General features: G+C 43.7%; 1 protein-coding gene across 10 annotated transcripts in view; it reads right to left on the bottom strand.

The window, feature by feature from the left end:
• Window positions 1-19,854, bottom strand: part of LOC120054619 (dynamin-like 120 kDa protein, mitochondrial) — a 58,111-nt gene that overhangs the window by 20,489 nt on the left and 17,768 nt on the right. For all 10 annotated transcript variants that reach the window (XM_039002098.1, XM_039002100.1, XM_039002103.1 and 7 more), the window contains 17 exons: window positions 19,437-19,550; window positions 18,875-18,955; window positions 18,678-18,752; window positions 18,526-18,597; window positions 18,273-18,372; window positions 17,952-18,082; window positions 17,579-17,651; window positions 17,322-17,394; window positions 17,039-17,154; window positions 10,525-10,589; window positions 7,773-7,849; window positions 6,753-6,918; window positions 4,758-4,910; window positions 4,477-4,585; window positions 3,757-3,977; window positions 3,197-3,313; window positions 2,522-2,615 (listed from right to left, as the gene is read on the bottom strand). In XM_039002098.1, the coding sequence (XP_038858026.1) occupies window positions 2,522-2,615; window positions 3,197-3,313; window positions 3,757-3,977; window positions 4,477-4,585; window positions 4,758-4,910; window positions 6,753-6,918; window positions 7,773-7,849; window positions 10,525-10,589; window positions 17,039-17,154; window positions 17,322-17,394; window positions 17,579-17,651; window positions 17,952-18,082; window positions 18,273-18,372; window positions 18,526-18,597; window positions 18,678-18,752; window positions 18,875-18,955; window positions 19,437-19,550 (1,837 nt within the window). The remainder of the gene's footprint in view (window positions 1-2,521; window positions 2,616-3,196; window positions 3,314-3,756; window positions 3,978-4,476; window positions 4,586-4,757; window positions 4,911-6,752; window positions 6,919-7,772; window positions 7,850-10,524; window positions 10,590-17,038; window positions 17,155-17,321; window positions 17,395-17,578; window positions 17,652-17,951; window positions 18,083-18,272; window positions 18,373-18,525; window positions 18,598-18,677; window positions 18,753-18,874; window positions 18,956-19,436; window positions 19,551-19,854) is intronic.

The following is a 19,854-nucleotide window of genomic DNA, read 5'->3' as shown; positions in this document are numbered from 1 at the left end:
AATGAACATCGACTCCGTTTGTCGCGCACGGCATTGCGGTATCACTTACTGCTAGCAGCATTTTAGCCTCAGACTGTTACACCAGGTGTCTCGTCTGTCTTATAAATGTACAATAATCATAAAGAACAATTATATAAGGAATTGGCAAGACGTCTACATTCGGAGAAATAAGGTACGCCGCTTGATTTCAACATGTGAACAAAGTAGACCGGATAGCACGCTGTTCAGACAGCTGGAGACGGACAGTATGTGTTCATAACAACTCGACTGTTCTGCCTTGTTAGCTAGCGAGTAGATTGAAGTCGGCTAAACTTCAAATAGAAAAGATCAGCTGGCTACTCACTAGCACGTGGGCTTGTGCTTGAGATATTGTTCATGAGACCCGTGTTAACTTGCAACAAGAAGTTATTCATTATTAGTGAATGTATTATGCATAGTTCTTTTTAAATTTGGAACAGAAAGGGCATTTTCATAGACCTGAAAGCCATTATATAATTACATTATTAGTGGGTCTTATGGTTGGTAAGGCATACAGTACATACGGAAAGTATTCAGACCCTCCTTTGACTCAATCTACACACAATACCCCAGAATGACAAGGCGAAAACCGCTTTAGACATTTTTGCAAACGTATAAAAAAATAGAAACAGAAAAACATTATCTATATACGTTTTCAGACCCTTTGCTATGACTCGAAATTGAGCTCAGTTGCATCCGGTTTCCATTGATCATCCTTGAGATGTTTCTACAACTTGATTGGAGTCCACCTGTGGTACAATCAATTGATTGGACATGATTTGGAAAGGCACACACCTGTCTATACAAGGTCCCGCAGTTGACAGTGCATGTCAGAGCAAAAACCAAGCCATGAGGTCAAGGGAATTGTACGTTGAGCTCCGAGACAGTATTGTGTCGAGGCACCGATCTGAGGAAGGGTACCAAAACATTTCTGCCGCATTGAAGGTCCCCAAGAACACAGTGACCTCCATCATTCTAAAAAGGAAGAAGTTTGGAACCACCAAGACTCTTCCTAGAGCTGGCCACCCGGTCAAACTGAGCAATCGGAGGAGAAGGGCCCTGGTCAGGGAGGTGACCAAGAACCCGATGGTCACACTGACAGAGCTCCAGAGTTCCTCTGTGGAGATGGGAGAACCTTCTAGAAGGACAACCATCTCTGCAGCACTCCACCTTTATGGTAGAGTGGCTAGACAGATGTAAAAAGCACATGACATCCCACTTGGAGTTGGCCAAAAGACACCGAAAGGACTCTCAGACCATGAGAAACAAGATTATATGGTCTAATGAAACCAAGATTGAACTCTTTGGCCTGAATACCAAGCGTCTGGAGGAAACCTTGTAGCGTCATACCCAAGAAGACCCAAGACTGTAATCGCTGCCAAAGGTGCCTCAACAAAGTACTGAGTAAAGGGTCTGAATACTTACATAAATGTGATAGTTTATTTGTAATCATTTGCCCAAAAAATGCAAACCTGTTTTTGCTTTGTCATTATGGGGTATTGTGTTTAGATTGATGAGGGGGGGGGGGGGGGGGGGGGGGAATAATTTAATCAATTTTAGAATAAGGCTGTAACCTAACAAAATGTAGAAAGAGTCAAGGGGTCTGAATACTTTCCGAATGCACTGTATATTTATCCTAAGTATAATTTCACGAGCTCTGAATTCAATAGATTATTGCTGTCTGTTTGAAGTGCAGCGTATTTGACCTTTAATTGTAGAATCAACTTATTTTCGAGAATACATTTGAAAAAAAACGTGATATACTGTGAAGTCTATAAAAGTTTTAGACATGACTTTTAGGCCATATCGCCCAGCCCTAGCTTACAGCACATCTGGTTCCACCATATAGCTCAGCTAGTGGCAATAGCTGCATCCCAAATGGCACCGTATTCACTACGGGCCCCGGTAAACAACTACGCACTAGGTCAAAAGTAGTGCACTATGTAGGGAATAGGGTGCCATTTGGGACATGGGCTATAATTCTTCTGTGTCTGCTACCTAGCTCCCCAGTACACCGTAGCTCACTCAGACAGGGTCAGACTGAGGGCAGACATTCTCCGTTCAAACTCTATGACTCAACGGACTGTTCACCGTCCCTCTCATTTGAACCAGTTAAAGAGTTATAAAGCCTTCAATTTCAGGCCGGTGGGGCCGGTATGCAGCTGCCTGCCTGTATGCTCTAGTGAGGGCTTGTGTGTTGGCAGACAGATGGTACATGACAATAATATTGACCATGGGCGGTTGGTTCTGCCCTGCTAAGCCCCAGTTCCTTGTAGCTCAGTCTTGGATGACCCCGCCCAGTTCTGTCTAGCCCCAACGTTAGCTAACTCATGATAATCACGCTAGCCATGAAGCCTATGCTGGCTTGGGAATCTCTGCAACAACGAACACAGGAAGTCTGTTCCACTGGTTTCCAGTTTGAGTTCCACATTTTGTAACGGCTGAAACCCTAATTCCCAGCCCTATACCCCGGTCCCAGCCCTACACCCCGGTCCCAGCCTACCCTCTGTGTTGGTTAGCTGCTGTCTGAGTGTGTTGGCTGTGATCAGCAGCATCCTCTGGATCCTCCAGAACAGCACTACGTCATTGCACTCCAGCTATGGAAGAAGAGAAACAGACTTTGAAACTGAGACAGGGTAGAAGTTTTTACTGCAGGCAGGGGAAAGGGTGGTGTAGATCGATGGACAATGGACTACAGTCCAAAGGTGCGTTCAACAAGGGAAATAGTTCGCAACCGTTATCTCACATACGATGACACGTTCCATTTATTTCGTGTTAACTGCAGCGTCAATGCAACAATGCTGCGTAATACATTCTTCAGTCAAACTGTTTTTATTATGCAATGCAATTTTTGAACTGAATACGCGTGCAACAACAGTTCAACATTCACCTTTTGCTTCCACTTCGGTCAAATCTACGCGTACAATTTGACCACACAGAACACATCGAAGACTGCCTCTGCATCTAGTAAGAATGAATAATCCTTACAAAAATGAGCTGTTTGTGGCTTCATCGTAACATTTTGGAACGTTCATTCAAATCGTTCAACTGGAATTGTTACTATGGTAACATGTTCGCCGAAACGGAAGCCTTGTCGAATTCACCCTCAATGTGTCTCTGAAATCTTAGTTGAGAACAGCTACCTCTGGCAGCTTACCTTGGAGCCTAGGTCACTTACCTCCGAGTCGACAAAGTGTCTCTGGTAGTAGTAGAAGCCTCGTCTACACAGGTTACAGTGCTGCAGGGCCTTCTGCAGGAAGTGACGTCTGTACAGTTGGTGCCATGTGTCCTTGATCTGGAACACAGGAAGTAGTAGAGGGCCAGAATGCGAGAGGGACAGGCTATGCTTCATGGTGTCTTGGGATGTGGGATAGTGTGTGTGTGTGCATCTATATACAATTTTATTTTAATTAACCCTTATTTTACCAGGTAAGTTGACTGAGAACACATTCTCATTTACAGCAACGACCTGGGGAATAGTTACAGGGGAGGACGAATGAGCCAATTGTAAACTGGGGATGATTAGGTGGCCATGATGGTATGAAGGACAGATTGGGAATTGATATACTTGTGTCTTTGAGTACTCATCTATCAGTAGTGATCTGAAAACACAACTTCCACCTGCCCAGTTCCTCAATAAATGCATACGTACTTATTGCAAAGTTATTACATGCATTACTCCACTGGAGTTCCTAAGACTTGTGACCAGAAAATGTGACCAGAGTTGGTCTCCCTCACCAGGGCAGGGTCCACCTCCACCCCTCGGCCCTCCAGGTTCTTGCGGACAGTGGTGACCTCGTCGTTGGCCAGGTAGGCCGTGTGGTCCTCGTGGAGCTTCAGCAGGCGCTCCAGCTCGTTTCTGGTTTCGTTGCGGGTGTGCTGCTCGGGCGAGCGGTTCTTCCAGCTCATCCAGCGCTGCTTCCAGTCAGGACCCACCATGTCATTTATCACAGAGTCCGCTAGGAGACACACACAGAGGTAGTAAGATCGTAGTATTAGAGGTAGTGTAGAAGTAGACCGGTGCAAAGAGGGAGGGAGGGAGGAATAGAAATCAGGTTTTTCACGATACCAATATCGCGATCCTCGGAAGTATCGCGGTAAGAAAACAAAACATAAAGCGGATTTCATTTCTTGAGGAAAACAGTCCCAGTGTTAGAAACAAACAGCATTATGTTGTCACCTCGAGTCACATTTGTTTATTTGGCAAGCTATAGCACCCACCATTTTACATAAAGTAGCTTTTTAATAGGACCATAGATTTTAGTCTAATTCCTGTTTCCGCCATGGAAAATTTGGTGTCGTAGTACAGCGATTCTGGTATCGTGACAACCCTAACAGAGATGGACAGGTGCAGAGAGAGGGAGACACACACACAGCAGCTACACAGTCAGTGAAAGATCAAGGAAGGGGTTGATTGTAAAGGCGGTAAGCCATGGTGAAGGTGGGTGTGTAACCCACTGTCTTTGAGGCGCGCCTGCAGGGTCTCCTCCATGAACTGGATGGCTGCGTCCCACTGGGGCTTGTCTGTGATGGAGCGGTCCTCCAGAGCATTGTGCTGGATCACCCTCTGACAACCCACACAGACAGGAGAACGGACATTACGCACAAGGGAAGACCGGAAACCTGAACGTATAATAATGTTTGCCTGCTGTATATGTGGTTGAATATGAGAAAGATAATTGCAATGTCAGTCTTTTTACTGTGTGTGTGTGTGTGTGTGTGTGTGTGTGTTTAAGTACCAGGCTGTCCATGGCCCTCTCGTTCCACTTGTGCCTCTTGATGCTCTCGTCCTTCACCGCCTCCTTGAGCTTGTCAAAGATGTCGTCCTGGTCCTTCCCTTTATACTCAGCCATAAAGCGGGCGAACTCCTCCTGCAGCGTCTCCCAGGCAACCTGGGAGGGAACAGAGAGGAGAGGATCGGGCCTTGTATCAACACAGCACCATGGCCGGCTACAGAGACAATGCCACAGTATCCGCATACCATTACTGTCATACCAATCAGAACGGTCACCGACATAGTGATTGCGAGGAAAACGCAAATTTGGAACAAAAAGGACATAATTGACTACCACAGTAAAACCATCCATCGCCAATAATAATACATTTGTTTCCATCACCTGAAATAATCACAACAGAGTCCTGACGAGACACAAACAATTCCTTATGACATTTACAGTGCATTTGGAAAGTATTCTGACCCCTTGACTTTACCCCCCCTCATAAATCTAAACACAATACCCTATAATGACAAAGCAAAAACAGGTTTTTAGAAATGTCCGCAAATGTATAATTAAAAAAAATAAAACTTTACTCAGTACTTTGTTGAAGCACCTTTGGCAGCGATTACAGCCTCGAGTCTTCTTGGGTATGACAGTACAAGCTTGGCACACCTGTATTTGGGGGAGTTTCTCCCATTCTTCTCTGCAGATCCTCTCAAGCTCTGTCAGGTTGGATGGGGAGCGTCGCTGCACAGCTATTTTCAGGTCTCTCCAGAGATGGTCGATCGGGTTCAAGTCCGGACAACTCAAGGACATTGAGTCTTGTCCCGAAGCCACTCCTGCGTTGTCTTGGTTATGTGCTTAGGGTCGTTGTCCTGTTGGAAGGTGAATCTTCGCTCCAGTCTGTGGTCCTGAGCGCTCTGGAGCAGGTTTTCATCAAGAATCTCTCTGTACCTTGCTCCGTTCATCTTTCCCTCGATCCTGACAAGTCTCCCAGTTCCAGCGGCTGAAAAACATCCCCACACCATGATGCTGCTACCACCACCATGCTTCACAGTAGGGATGGTGCCAGGTTCCCTCCAGACGTGATGCTTGGCATTCAAGCCAAAGAGTTTTATTAGACCAGAGAATCTTGTTTCTCATGGCCTGAGAGTCCTTTAGGTGCCTTTTGGCAAACTCCAAGTGGGCTGTCATGTGCATTTCACTGAGGAGTGGATTCTGTCTGGCCACTCTACCAAAGGGCTGAAAGGTGGAGTGCCACAGAGATGATTGTCCTTCTGAAAGGTTCTCCCGTCTCCACAGAGGAACTCAGGTGATCTGTCAGAGTGACCATCGGGTTCTTGGTCACCTCTCTGACTAAGGCCCTTCTCCCCGATTGCTCAGTTGGCCGGGCGGCCAGCTCTAGGAAGAGCCTTGGTGGTTCCAAACTTCTTCCATTTGAGAATGGTGGAGGCCACAGTGTTCTTGGGAATCTTCAGTGCTGCAGAAATGCAGCACCCTTCCCCAGATCTGTCTCAACACAATCCTGTCTCAGAGCTCTAGAGACAATTCCTTCGACCTCAAGGCATGGTTTTTGCTCTGACATGCACTGTCAACTGCGGGACCTTATATAGACAGGTGTGTGCCTTTCCAAATCATGTCCAGTCAATTGAATTTCCCACAGGTGGACTCCAATCAAGTTGTAGAAACATCTCAAGGATGATCAATGGAAACAGGATGCACCTGAGCTCAATTTCGTGTCTCATAGCAAAGGGTCTGAATACTTATGTAAATAAGTTGTTTCTTATTTTTAATACATTTGCAAAACATTCTTAAAAAACAGTTTTTGCTTTGTCATTATGGGGTATTGTGCGTAGATTGATGAGGGAATATGTTTATTTAATCAATTTTAGAATAAGGCTGTAACGTAACAAAGTGTGGAAAAGGGGAAGATGTCAGAATACTTTTCTAATGCACTATAGCTCCACAGCCATGAAGAGATTTAAAGAGATTGAGATGGCAGCAGTCTAACTCTACCTCTAATGCCTTGTGAGGCAGCTGCTTGTCCGTCCACTGTTTGAGCTTGATGTCCACGGTGGTGTTGAAGGTGCCAGAGTTCATGGTCTGGGCTGCCGGCAGGTAGATGTTCTCGATGACGTGTGTGGACACGCGCTCCCACAGCTTCTTCTGTAGGATGGCCTCCCTGCAGGGGCAAAGGGCAGATGGGCGAAATACAACCTAGTGAGCGCTTTGTGGTCGGACACCGCTTTGGAGACAACACTATGCGGGTGCATCCCAAAATGACACCCTATTCCTTATACAATGCTCTACTTTTGGTCAAAAGTAGTGTACTAGATAGGGAACAGGATGCCTTTTGGGACAAATCCCCATGAAAGCCCAGCAGCTTGTTAACTAAAGCTTGGCTCTTTATCTGACCAGGGCTGTATGACAATGGGACAAACCCCTACTCAATCCCCCTGGGCTGCTGGTGAAGACTCATTTATCACAAAACACACACACACTCATATTTCATACACAACCCTTTGTTTTTGCTCCCAGCTCCACTCGTATCAATACAACACACTTCTCAGACGCTTCGATTGCATTGCTGGCTAACAGGGCCATCTTGGCTCCCCCACCAACCCCAGTCGCACCGTAGCCCATTCATCAGATCATTGATCCAGTGCTACAGATGGGGCTCGGAGGGGCTCTTAGCCTCTCACCAACCACTGGACATCCATCTCATTTAGCCTACTGCTAACCTCTGGGGAGGGGGGGGGGGGGCTGAGACCAACACACATATACACAGACAGGCGCACACACACTAGCCACCTGCACCATTCAGAGCTTCTACAGCAAAGCCGTCTAAGGGCCGCGGAATTCCTGAATTAATTTAATGACCTTTGAATATGAAGCATAGAACACTCAGTTGATGTTGGCCATATTATTTGAATGTCTTATAAAACTAAATAATAATGTACATAAAGCTGTAGGTGATACAACGTCATTTGAAGGGGAACATAATTCATCACGGGAAACATGAGGGCAAACACTAACCAGTGTTTCGGTGTCACTTGACTCAAGCTAATAACTTCATCCAAAATTTCGTTCTTGGCTTTTTCGAAGAGTTCATTCTGGAGGATAGGATAAACAGAAAACTCATGATTAGCTGGTGGAATCTGGCACTGTTGACCATTCTCTCAAAATGTCAGAAAAAACCTAGACATGAAAACTGGACTGGTGAAGGACATTATTGTGGACAGAAGAAGACAGAGTCCTAACTAGACTAGTTACCTATAATTAAGTAAAACAATATATAGGCCTAAAGAAATATAATAGTACACAAGACAGAGATATATATATATGTACAGTGTATTCGGAAAGTATTGAGACCCCTTGACTAGTCCACATTTTGTTACGTTACAGCCTTATTCTAAAATTGACTGGATTAAACAAAGTTTCATCAATTTACACACAATACCCCATAATAACAAAGCAAAAACAGGTTTATTTTTTTTGCAAATTTATTAAAAAAAATAGGATAAAAGAAATCTACTCATTCAAGGGACTTTAAAATGTTTTACATGTTCTACATTGTAGAATAATAGTGAAGACATCAAAACTATGAAATAACAGATACGGAATCATGTAGTAAATCAAAATATATTTCATATTTGAGGTTCTTCAAAGTAGCCACACTTTGTGCCTTGACAGCTTCGCACACTCTTGGCATTCTCTCAACCAGCTTCATGAGGTAGTCACCTGGAATGTATTTCAATTAACAGGTGTGCCTTGTTAAAAGTTCATTTGTGGAATTTCTTTCCTTCTTAATGCATTTGAGCCAATCAGTTGTGTTGTGACAAGGTAGGGTTGGTATATAGGAGATGCCATGAGGTTGAAGGAATTGTCCATAGAGCTCCGAGACAGGACTTTGTCGAGGCACAGATCTGGGGAAGGGTACCAAAAAATGTCTGCAGCATTGAAGGTCCCCAAGAACAGTGGCCTTCATCATTCTTAAATGAAAAATGTTTGGAACCATCAAGACTCTTCCTAGAGCTGGCCGCCCGGCCAAACTGAGCATTTGGGGGAGAAGGTCCTAGATCAGGGAGGTGACCAAGAACCCAATGGTCACTCTGAAAGAGCTCCAAGGTTCCTCTGTGGAGATGGGAGAACCTTCCAGAAGGACAACCATCTCTGCAGCACTCCATCAATCAGGCCTTTATGGTAGAGTGGCCAGACGTGCCTTTTAATGAGGAATGGCTTCCATGACAGCCCAATTGGAGTATGCCAAAAGGCACCAAAAAGACGAGAAACATCAGACCATGAGAAACAAGATTCTCTGGTCTGATGAAACCAAGATTGAACTCTTTGGCCTGAATACCAAGTGTCACGTCTGGAGGAAACCTTGCACTACCCTTACGGTGAAGCATGGTGGTGGCAGCATCACACTGTGGTGATGTTTTTCAGTGGCAGGGACTGGGAGACTAGTCAGGATCAAGGAAAAGATGAACGGAGCATAGTACAGAGATATCCTTGATGAAAACCTTCTTCAGAGCACTCAGGACCTCAGACTATGTTGAAGTTTCACCTTCCAACAGGACAACAACCCTAAGCACACACCCAAGACAACGCAGGAGTGGCTTCGGGACAAGTCTCTGAATGTCTTTGAGTGACCCAACCAGCCAGAGCCGGGACTTGACCCCGATCGAACATCTCTGGAGAGACCTGAAAACAGCAACGCTCTCCAACCTGACAGAGCTTGAGAAGATATGCAGAGAATGGGAGAAACTCCCCAAATACAGGTGTGCCAAACCTGTAGCATCATACCCAAGAAGACACGAGGCTGTAATTGCTGCCGACTTACGTAAATGTGATATTTCAGTTTAGTATTTTTAAATGTAAAAATTTCTAGAAACTTGTTTTTGCTTTGTCATTTTGGGGTACTGTGTGTAGATTGGTGAGGAAAAAAATACAATTGAATCTATTTTAGAATAAGGCTGTAACGTACCAAAGTGTGGAAAAAGTCAAGGGGTCTGAATACTTTCCGAATGCATTGTGTGTGTGTGTGTATATATAGATATACTGCTCAAAAAAATTAAGGGAACACTTAAACAACACAATGTAACTCCAAGTCAATCACACTTCTGTGAAATCTGGCAGTGCTCCTCCTTGCACAAAGGCGGAGGTAGCGGTCCTGCTGCTGGGTTGTTTCCCTCCTACGGCCTCCTCCACGTCTCCTGATGTACTGGCCTGTCTCCTGGTAGCGCCTCCATGCTCTGGACACTACGCTGACAGACACAGCAAACCTTCTTGCCACAGCTCGCATTGATGTGCCATCCTGGATGAGCTGCACTACCTGAGCCACTTGTGTGGGTTGTAGACTCCGTCTCATGCTACCACTAGAGTGAAAGCACCGCCAGCATTCAAAAGTGACCAAAACATCAGCCAGGCAGCATAGGAACTGAGAAGTGGTCTGTGGTCACCACCTGCAGAACCACTCCTTTATTGGGGGTGTCTTGCTAATTGCCTATAATTTCCACCTTTTGTCTATTCCATTTGCACAACAGCATGTGAAATTTATTGTCAGTGTTGCTTCCTAAGTGGACAGTTTGATTTCACAGAAGTGTGATTGACTTGGAGTTACATTGTGTTGTTTAAGTGTTCCCTTTATTTTTTTGAGCAGTGTATATATATATGTGTGTGTGTGTGTGTGTGTGTGTGTGTGTGTGTGTGTGTGTGTGTGTGTGTGTGTGTGTGTGTGTGTGTGTGTGTGTGTGCGTGCGTGTATGCATGTATCGATGGTCCTTACCCTGTCCAGCTCTCGCAGACGGGGGTAGTTGTTCTTCCACTCTGTCTCCAGGTTGAAGCGGGACGCTGATGGAGGAGAGGACAGACAGTTCTTTGTCATAGTACAGGCTAATTCAAATAATATATACACCATGCTAGGGCTGTCCCCGACTAAAAGAAAATCTTGGTCGACCGAGAGTCATCTGTTCTTTCGACCAATCGATTGGTCGAAATGTTAAAACTAGTATTTTTCCATATATAGACACCTCATGTTTGAATAAAATCAACTACACGTAGGCTACTAAGCTTCTCTGATGCTTTAAGCACTGCGATTAAAAATGAAGACAGACAAATTACTAGTGGGAGTCAGATCAATATACCTAACGAAAATGTTAAAAAACTGTTCCGCCCCTCCTCCCGCTGCTGCTGGCCTTCACAGATTCTACTGTTATGCTCCTGAAGTTGCCAGTAATAGGCTACACTAGCGGTCAACAACCTTTTCCATTTGGAGTGCCAAGCTAACGTACCAGTTCTACTGATCTGCGTGCTCATTTTCATATGCACATTTTCCTGGAACAGTTTCATTTAATTTATAATAAAATTATATCTAAATGAAAATGATACAAATCTAAAAGTAACTTCTATTGCCATTGCAAATACGTAAAAAGAGCCTACATAAAGACAACAAATAAAAACATTGCAGCCCGCAGGTAGAAAACATCCTGATAAACACAACCTATAAATCACATAAGCCATGTCTGCAAGTTACTTGAAACACTGTATCAACTATTAACTTGGTCAAGCCTAAGCTAGTGCTAGCCAACCTACAACATTGTAGAACATATTCTGGGCCCTCAGAGTTTCCTGAGTCAGTGAGCTCCGAACAGACAGACACTGCTGTAGGCTATTTGCGCAAGGGATAAGAAGTAAATCAGATAGGCCTCTTATGTTTCCACCGGATCAGAGCATGACATTTTATACCCCTTTCATGCTGAGTGGTTATCGAAAGGGAGAGAGCTGGGACGATCTTTCAAATTGACAATAGTTCCTCAACGTAGCCTTTCTCAATGGACGTAAAAACAGACTTTGTTCACTTGCTGTTTGAGACAAAGAAAAAACGACTTTGAGAAGCTATACAGTGATGGCGAGTTAATAATCAGAAACAGTATCAAATCCCCAAATGGGCACATGTATAAGCCTACATTTGCGTGCAGGCCAGGTAGCCTAGGCCTACTTCTGTGTGTAATCAGGTGCGTGTCCTTACTCCAGATTGACAGGAGCGCTCCAAACATTAAACAATGAATAAATTGCCAACTCGTAAAAGGAATTAAATAAACCAAAACGGTGTAGCCTAGGTTGTGCGCGCCGCAAGCAACGTGTCCACTCCTATAACGACAACGGTAAGACCAATAATAATAAGTTGAACGCATGAAAATAAATTACCGTAACCAAACAAACATTGTAGGTTAGAAATGGTAATTAAATGTAAAACTGGTGATACTGGTGTGCCATACCCGTGGCCTCCGCAAAGGATTAGTCCACTCATACAGGTGTGAATCAGACGGGTGTCTCATGTGCCATCCTTTTTTACAATATATTTTACACTGCTTGACAAATGTTTTTAAAATATTGGTCGACCAACAGCCTATGGACCAAACAATCAACCAGTTGACTAAATGGGGCAGCCCAACACCATGCATATAGCGGATGCTTTTATCCAAAGCGACTTACAGTCAAATGTGCATACGTTTTTTTACATATGGGTGGTCCCAGGAATTGAATCCACTATCCTGGTGTTGCAAGCGCCATTCTCTACCAACTGAGCTACAGAAGAAAAAGGACAGAGGAGAAATATCCCCTTAATCAAGGACGGATTTAGATGTGGGACACCAGGTGGGTGTAATTAATTATCAGGTACGACAGAAAACCAGAAGTTTGGCCTAGGCTACTGTTGATTGCGAAGATCTTATTTTTCATTGCAGTATAACAAAAGTTAAACGCAGGCTACTGTGTGCTATTCAGTTAGGATGCAATTTTGGAATTTACATTTATTTATAAACATTTGTTTTACCATGATTATTATTATTATTATTGCATATCATTATTATTGTAGGCATATTTATTAATCTAAACCAGTTCTTTAAATATGCAAAACGTGTTTTGTTTCATTCTGTTGAGATATTTTTGCTGGCTAAATTCAGTATTTTTAAATTGTGTGCTCCGTATTTATACTGAACAAAAATAAACGCAACATGAAACAATTTCAAATATTTTACTGAGTTACAGTTCATATAAAAGGAAGTCAGTCAATTGAAATAAATTAATTATGCCCTAATCTATGGATTTCACGACTGGGCAAGGGCGCAGCCATGGTTGGAGCCCGGCCCACCTACTGGGGAGCCAGGTCCAGCCAATCAGAATGAGTTTTTCACCGCACAAAAGGGCTTTAATACAGACTGAAATAAGATTCAGTACCACCTCAAACGATCCCACAGGTGAAGAAGCCAGATGTGGAGGTCCTGGGCAGACGTAGTTACACATGGTCTGTAGTTATAAGGACGGTTGGACATACTGACAAATTCTCTAAAACGACATTGGAGGTGGTATATTGCAGAGAAACAAACAATTCTCTTGCAACAGATCTGGTGGACAATTCCTGCAGTCAGGATGCCAATTGCACGTTCCCTCAACACTTGAGACATCTGTGGCATTGTGTTGTGTGACAAAACTGCACATTTTAGAGAGGCCTTTTATTGTCCCCAGCGCACCTATGTAATGAACATGTTAATCAGCTTCTTGATATGCCACACCTGTCAGGTGGATGGATTATCTTGGCAAAGGAGAAATGCTCACTAACAGGGATGTAAGCAAATTTGTGCACAACATTTTAGAAAAATAAGCTTTTCTTTTTTAATATGGACAATTTCTGGGATCTTATTTCAGCCAATGAAAAATGGGAAAAACACTTTACATGTTGCGTTTATATTTTTGTTCAGTATACTTTCGGATCTAAATGCATATGGACGTCCGGTAAATTGATAAAATGTCCGGTAAATTTAAATCTTCCCGGTCACGTTGTCCGGAGCCAAATATTTCGAACGGAAACCCTGACACACACACACTCCCCGACATACACACTACCCATTGTCCCTCTCCTCTCCCTACACAATGAAGATGACGCTAATTGCCAGTGGGTGGGTTATTGGGCCAGAGTGGCGCCAGACACTGGGCCTGTGAGGATGGTTTTTGACGTGCAGCAGATCAATACGCCACACAATGGGAAGGAGAGCCACACCACAGCCACAGGGCAATAAATCTAGTCCTTGCTGCTACTGTTAGTGAGGACCACCGGCTGTCTGGGATAATTGCGGCTGGGAAGCAGCGCCAGTCGAGGGGAGAAGTGTGGCAGGGTGGTTGAGAGCAGGAGGGGGGAGCAAGTAGAGAGGAAAAGTGTGCATCGCTCGCTAACAAAGGTGGGTGGTGGTGGTCAGCCATGGCTGTAAGAGACTAGGACAGGAGTGTCAAACTCATTCCATGGATGGCAGAGTGCTTGTCCAATTAAGACCTACACAACCAGGTGAGGGGAGTTCCTAACTAATCAGTGACTTTAAGGCCAGGCACCACAGGCTGAAATTATATTTTTGCATCTACCTGTCAATTTTTAGATTTTTGTATTTTGGTCCATTAATAAAAGTATTATCAAAAAGTTACTTTTTTTTTTTAAATCATGAAAATGTATATTTTGTTTCGAGTATCATACTACCGTCATTAACATTAATACATTTGAACCACTTTGGACAATGAGTAGATGGGTGAGGCTTTCTTGTGCAAAGCAGTTTGGATGAAATTATTGAATAGTGCCTTCAGAAAGTATTCATACCCCTTGACTTTTTCCACAATGTTGGTTTACAGCCTGAACTCAAAATTGATTCAATATATTTTTTCCCCCTCACCAATATACACATTTTGAAAATGTATTGAAAATGAAATACAGAAATATGTAATTTACATAAGTATTCACACCCCTGAGTCAATACATGTTAGAATCACCTTTGGCAGGGATTACAGGTATGAGTCTTTCTGAGTAAGTCTAAGAGGTTTGCACACCTGGATTGTATAATTTTGCACATTATTCTTTTAAAGAAATGTCAAGCTCTGTCAAGTTGGTTGTTGATCATTGCTAGACGGCCATTTTCATGTCTTGCCATAGATTTTCAAGCTGATTTAAGTCAAAATTGTAACTAGGCCACACAGGAACATTCAATGTCGTCTTGGTAAGACAACGCCAGTGTATAATTGTCCTTGTGTTTTAGGTTGTTGTCCTGCTGACAGGTAAATGTCTCCCAGCGTCTGTTGAATACCAGGTTTTCCTCTAGGATTTTGCCTGTGCTTAGCTCTACTCTGTTTCTTTTTATCCTAAAAAAAACTCCCTAGTCCTTGCCGATGACAAGCATAACCATAACATGATGCAGCCAACACCATGCTTGAAAATATGGAGAGCGGTACTCAGTGATGTGTTGGATTTGCGCCAACCATAAAACTTTGTATTCAGGACAGTTCATTTCTTTGCAGCTTTTCTTTAGTGCTATATTGCAAACAGGATGCATGTTTTGCAATATTTTTGTATTCTGTACAGGCATCCTTTTCACTCTGTAGATTATGTTAGTATTGTGGAGTAACTATAATGTTCTTGATCCATCTTAAGTGTTGTCCTATCACAGCCATTAAACTCTAACTGTTTTAAAGTCACCATTGGCCTCATGGTGAAATCCCTGAGCGGTTTCTTTCCTCTCCGGCAACTGAGTTAGGAAGGATGCCTGTATCTTTGTAGTGACTGGTATGTGTGGGGTACAGAGAGGAGGTAGTCATTCACAAATCATGTTAAACACGATTACCGTTTAATCACGTTTTAACCTAGATACTGTTCTTCGGAAAAATGCACCAAAAAAGCCTTTTACATATTTAGTATTTTCCAGATCGATTAAAAAAATATTTATCCACAATCTGCTTTGTACAAGTCCGGTCCTGGAGTGTCTTAAAAAAAAAATGTAACTGAAAAATGTAGGCTGACTTCTTCCAGTTCAGAAAAAATGGATTTGCACAATATGCAAACACATAATGAGATGTTGCCTCATTTGCATATGTCAATTAAATATTTCAGAAAAATTGTATTAAAAAAAGTATTATATTTCTGTGTACAGTCAACTGGTAAAAGTTGATTGTGATATGACCAAGGAGAAAAAAATACCCTATAAGGGTGTGGTGCCTGGCCTTAATTCAATCAATCAAGTACAAGGGAGGAGTGAAAACCCGCAGACATTCAGCCCTCCGTGGAATGAGAGTGACACATGTAGGCTAGGAGGTAGATGCCTAGACGGCCTATCAGGAAGGAAAAGGAGGAGGCCATTTAAGCCTTCGGCGACCCAGCCTCATATAGACGTAGGCTGGACAATAGAACGAGTCAAAATTCACCCAAGGCTGAAAAACTTCAAAAGAACATTGGCTAAGCTGGAACACTAGCGCGAGCCCATGGCAAATGAATGGAATCGAACGTTCGCAGAGCCTGTTTTGACTGGAGTGATGCTTAGAATTCAATTTAGACAAAATGGCACAAAAAATGTATCCCTTATTTTACCACTGCAATCTGTTCGTCGGACGAAACTGGAAAAAAACAACTTGTGTAGAAAGTTAACATCCGCACCTTGATGGTGTCAACTGTGCTTATGTCTGCGTAATGAGAAAGTAGAGAAAAATTTAAAACTTCTATTTCTGGTCTAGTGATCGATGACAACCGAGTTCACTGCCCAGACTTACATAACTACAAAGAGGAGATTCTCCTGATTAAAAAGGTGCCTGACTTGAAAAAAATCTAAATATAAACATTGTGAGATATTTGGTGAAATAGAGTGGCATGCCTCTCCATAGGAAAACAATGAGGGGAGCTCAGCGTTGCAAGGGCAAAACTTATTTTGGGGCTAGCATTTCATGACAACCGAGCTTGCTGCACAGACTTGCATAATTAGAAAGAGGAGATTCTCATGATTAAAATGGCGTCCGACTTGAAATAAATCTATATATACACATTGTGAGATATTTGGCAAAATAGACAGACATGCCTATATTTCCCCTACAGGAAACAATGGGACGACCTCAGAGTTCCATGAGTATTTTTTTGTTGTTGTTTACATTTTAACTACCAACAACATGAGCAAGTCTCATTGCCAACAATAGCAAAGCAGGCATTGTGACATAGAACAATAAGCTGGGAATAGAGCGTTCGGAAGGAGAGTTGGTGCCACGGTGCTCAATAGAACTAATAGGAGCTGGCAGGGTGAAAAATGCCCTAAAATAAGGCCTGTTTTTTCGTGATTACTTCAAAACGACGGCAAGCAGCTGGGAAATATGGTCATACTATGAAACTGGGCTCCACGGCGGATGCAGTGAACTGGTTTATATCAGGAAAAAAAGCGTTGTTAAAAATGTCATGTGTCCAACCTAATAGAGATGTATTTTGGGATCCTAACCCGTCTGGTTACCTTTGAAGGCGTCGGCCTGCTGCTCCACTGACTCCCTGACCATCTTCCAGAAGCAGTCGGACACGGCCAGACTGAGGTTCTTAGTGGTCACCTGGTGGGCTTTCAGCATGCCATCTCTTTGAAGGAGAGAGGGACACAGGTCAGGATAACATGTTACATTTCAGCCAGATTTTAAAAAATCAAAAATCTAATTGAAAACCATTGCCGTTCACCAAATTAATGAATTTACCGGCTATTCATTCTCTAAACCAAATGTGCAATAATAGGGAGTCAGGACACCCACTTAAGAAGTCTAGAGTTCTGGAAGAAGTCCTCTTCGTAGTCTTTGATGGAGTCGATGCTTTCACCGGCACTGCCTTGGGAAGAAGGGACAACAGATGCACATGTCAGTGATTAAATACCTGACTAACTCAGGCCAGATTCAACTAATATACATTATTGTCATGAGGGAGGCAAAATTCCGGTAACTTTCCCCAAATTCCCTGATATCCTGGTGGCATGTTACTGGAATTTTGCCACCCTAATTGTAATGCATCTTACCTTTCCCCGTCACCACAGCAAAATAGCCCAAGGCCTTCATAGGGAACAGTTTCCCTTCAACAATCTGTTGAATCTGTAGGGAGAGAGATACATCAAATCCGAGACGAGGGCGAATGCAATCAAGTGTCATTGGATTTCATCCAGTCTGTACCTCTTGACTGTTTGAGTGTACCATCCAGCTTTTAAAACTAATGAAAGGGCACCCCTTTTTGGCTAAAGAGGATTATAATTGTTTTCAGACCATTTGAACTTCACAAATGCATTTCGTCCATGCTCGGTTTCAGGACTACCTAGACTTGTCCAACTCATTTCTGCTTCACGTCACAAAAAAGTTTCAAATCAAACATTTTGAACGTGTGTGTGCGAATCTCACCCGGTTAGGGCTGGCCAGGTTCTTCTCTGCCAGGTCTACTTTGGTCAGGACAAATATGGTCCTCTTCCCCTGCGGATCCATTTGACTGACCAGGTCTGTGACGATGCTGCGCTCCGCATCCACTGACCCATCTGAGGACGAGAAACAGAGATGGAGGGTTCGGGAAGAGAAGGTGAGGTAAAGGAATAGAGGCGGCAGCAGAGAGGAGAGATGAGAGAAGGGAACAGAGGAGCAGAGGGGAGGGGAGGGGAGGAAGAAAAGGAGCTCAAGGATGATCTGTTCATATTTGATCATGAAAGGGGGACTCCAGTGTTGACTCACCCTGGATGCAGAGGATGATGGCATTGGGGTTCTGCATGTAGTTCTTGCTGATGCTGAAGATGGTCTCCTTGGTGTCGGCTGCCATGCCCGCTGTCACAGTCTGAGAGGAATACATAGCATCACATTTCCTTAGAATCACTGCACCTACCACTGTATGGTCACTGTTTATGTACACAAGAGTGTGTGCGAGTGTGTTTCTGTATGCACCTCTGTGCGTGTGTAGCTGTGGGTGTGTGTGTGTGTATACACTCACACTGATGACTCCTGGTAAGTCCACTAGTACCATCCTCTGGATGCCTGGTCCTTTGACACTCAGAGAGATCGTCTGCCATATGGAAACCAACATTTAGGCACAAACTGAAGTATAATTTTTCAAGCTGAAAGCTATAGAGGCTCTGTCCTCACCTCAGGGCTGACTGTCTGTCCCTCCTTGACACTCTTCCTCATCCTCAGCTCGATCTCATGTCTCAGGGCAGCCAGCTTCAGGGACCAAATAATTAATGAATGAATGAGTGAATAAACAAGAAAACAATGGAATGAATTAAGATTTGTTTACAATCCAGTCATCCTTCCCGCACATATGTATGCTATATAAAACTTACGTCCTCCTCTTTGCCCAGGTCGAACTCTCGGCTGCTGTCCTTGAACATGGCTACGTGATGCGGACCCTCGCTTAGCGTCACCTAGTGGAGGGGGAGAGAACAGCAGGCGGCAAAATGTAATTGACCACTTTCAAAGTCCCCAGGCCAAAACCACAACAGTAGTCTGGTAATGCTGCCCATCCATCCAGACCACACAGGCCTCATTCAACCAATCAAACTGAGGACTAGAACGTCCCATATGGAACCGTGTAGACCTACAGAGCCTAAGAAGATATCCATCAAGGCATTGCCACAGCAGTAGGCAAGGTTTGGACAGGTTGCCTTAAAAGGGGCAATCTGGGATTCAAAACAACAACAAAGCAGTCACTCCGCCACTTAAAAGTTATATTCTTCAAAAATCAACAGCTATACATCAATTACAAAATGGATGTACCAAATCCCAGATAAAATAACAAACACCAAGTAAGCGTTGGATCTTACACATCTTTGATATCTTTATAGCTGCAGTACAGGAAGTTAGGGATCTTGAGGTTAAGGTAGTCTAGTAAATGAGTTCTTCTACCTTGACAGGAGAGCGAGTCATCATTTCTCCAGAGCCCCGGGGGAAGATCCTAGCCTGGGCGATCATCTCCAACACACTGGTCTTCCCTGCACTCTGGTCTCCCACCACCACCACCTATAGTATAGCACAGTGGAGGGAGGGAAGGAGGACGATGGAGGGGAGGTGGAGGGTTGGATGAAATGGGTGTGACAGACAGTAGAGGCTTAGCATTTCATAACAACGCCTTTACAAGAGGAAATAATGGGGCCATACTTGCAAACATAAGCAACCATTTCAATTTAAACAGTTTCTCCCGGCTCAAAATGCGTATCAGCCAATTAAAATTGTTGATTTACTTGCACGTGACAGAACGCTAAATTGTAGCTGGTCCCATCAGCTCAAATGGCACACGTTACTATGCTAACCAAGTGGCAGTGAT

Source organism: Salvelinus namaycush, chromosome 10, assembly GCF_016432855.1.
Source record: "Salvelinus namaycush isolate Seneca chromosome 10, SaNama_1.0, whole genome shotgun sequence".
Classification (NCBI taxonomy): domain Eukaryota; kingdom Metazoa; phylum Chordata; class Actinopteri; order Salmoniformes; family Salmonidae; genus Salvelinus; species Salvelinus namaycush.
The sequence above is the reverse complement of the archived record's forward strand: the minus strand, read 5'-3'. Positions and strand labels throughout refer to the sequence as shown.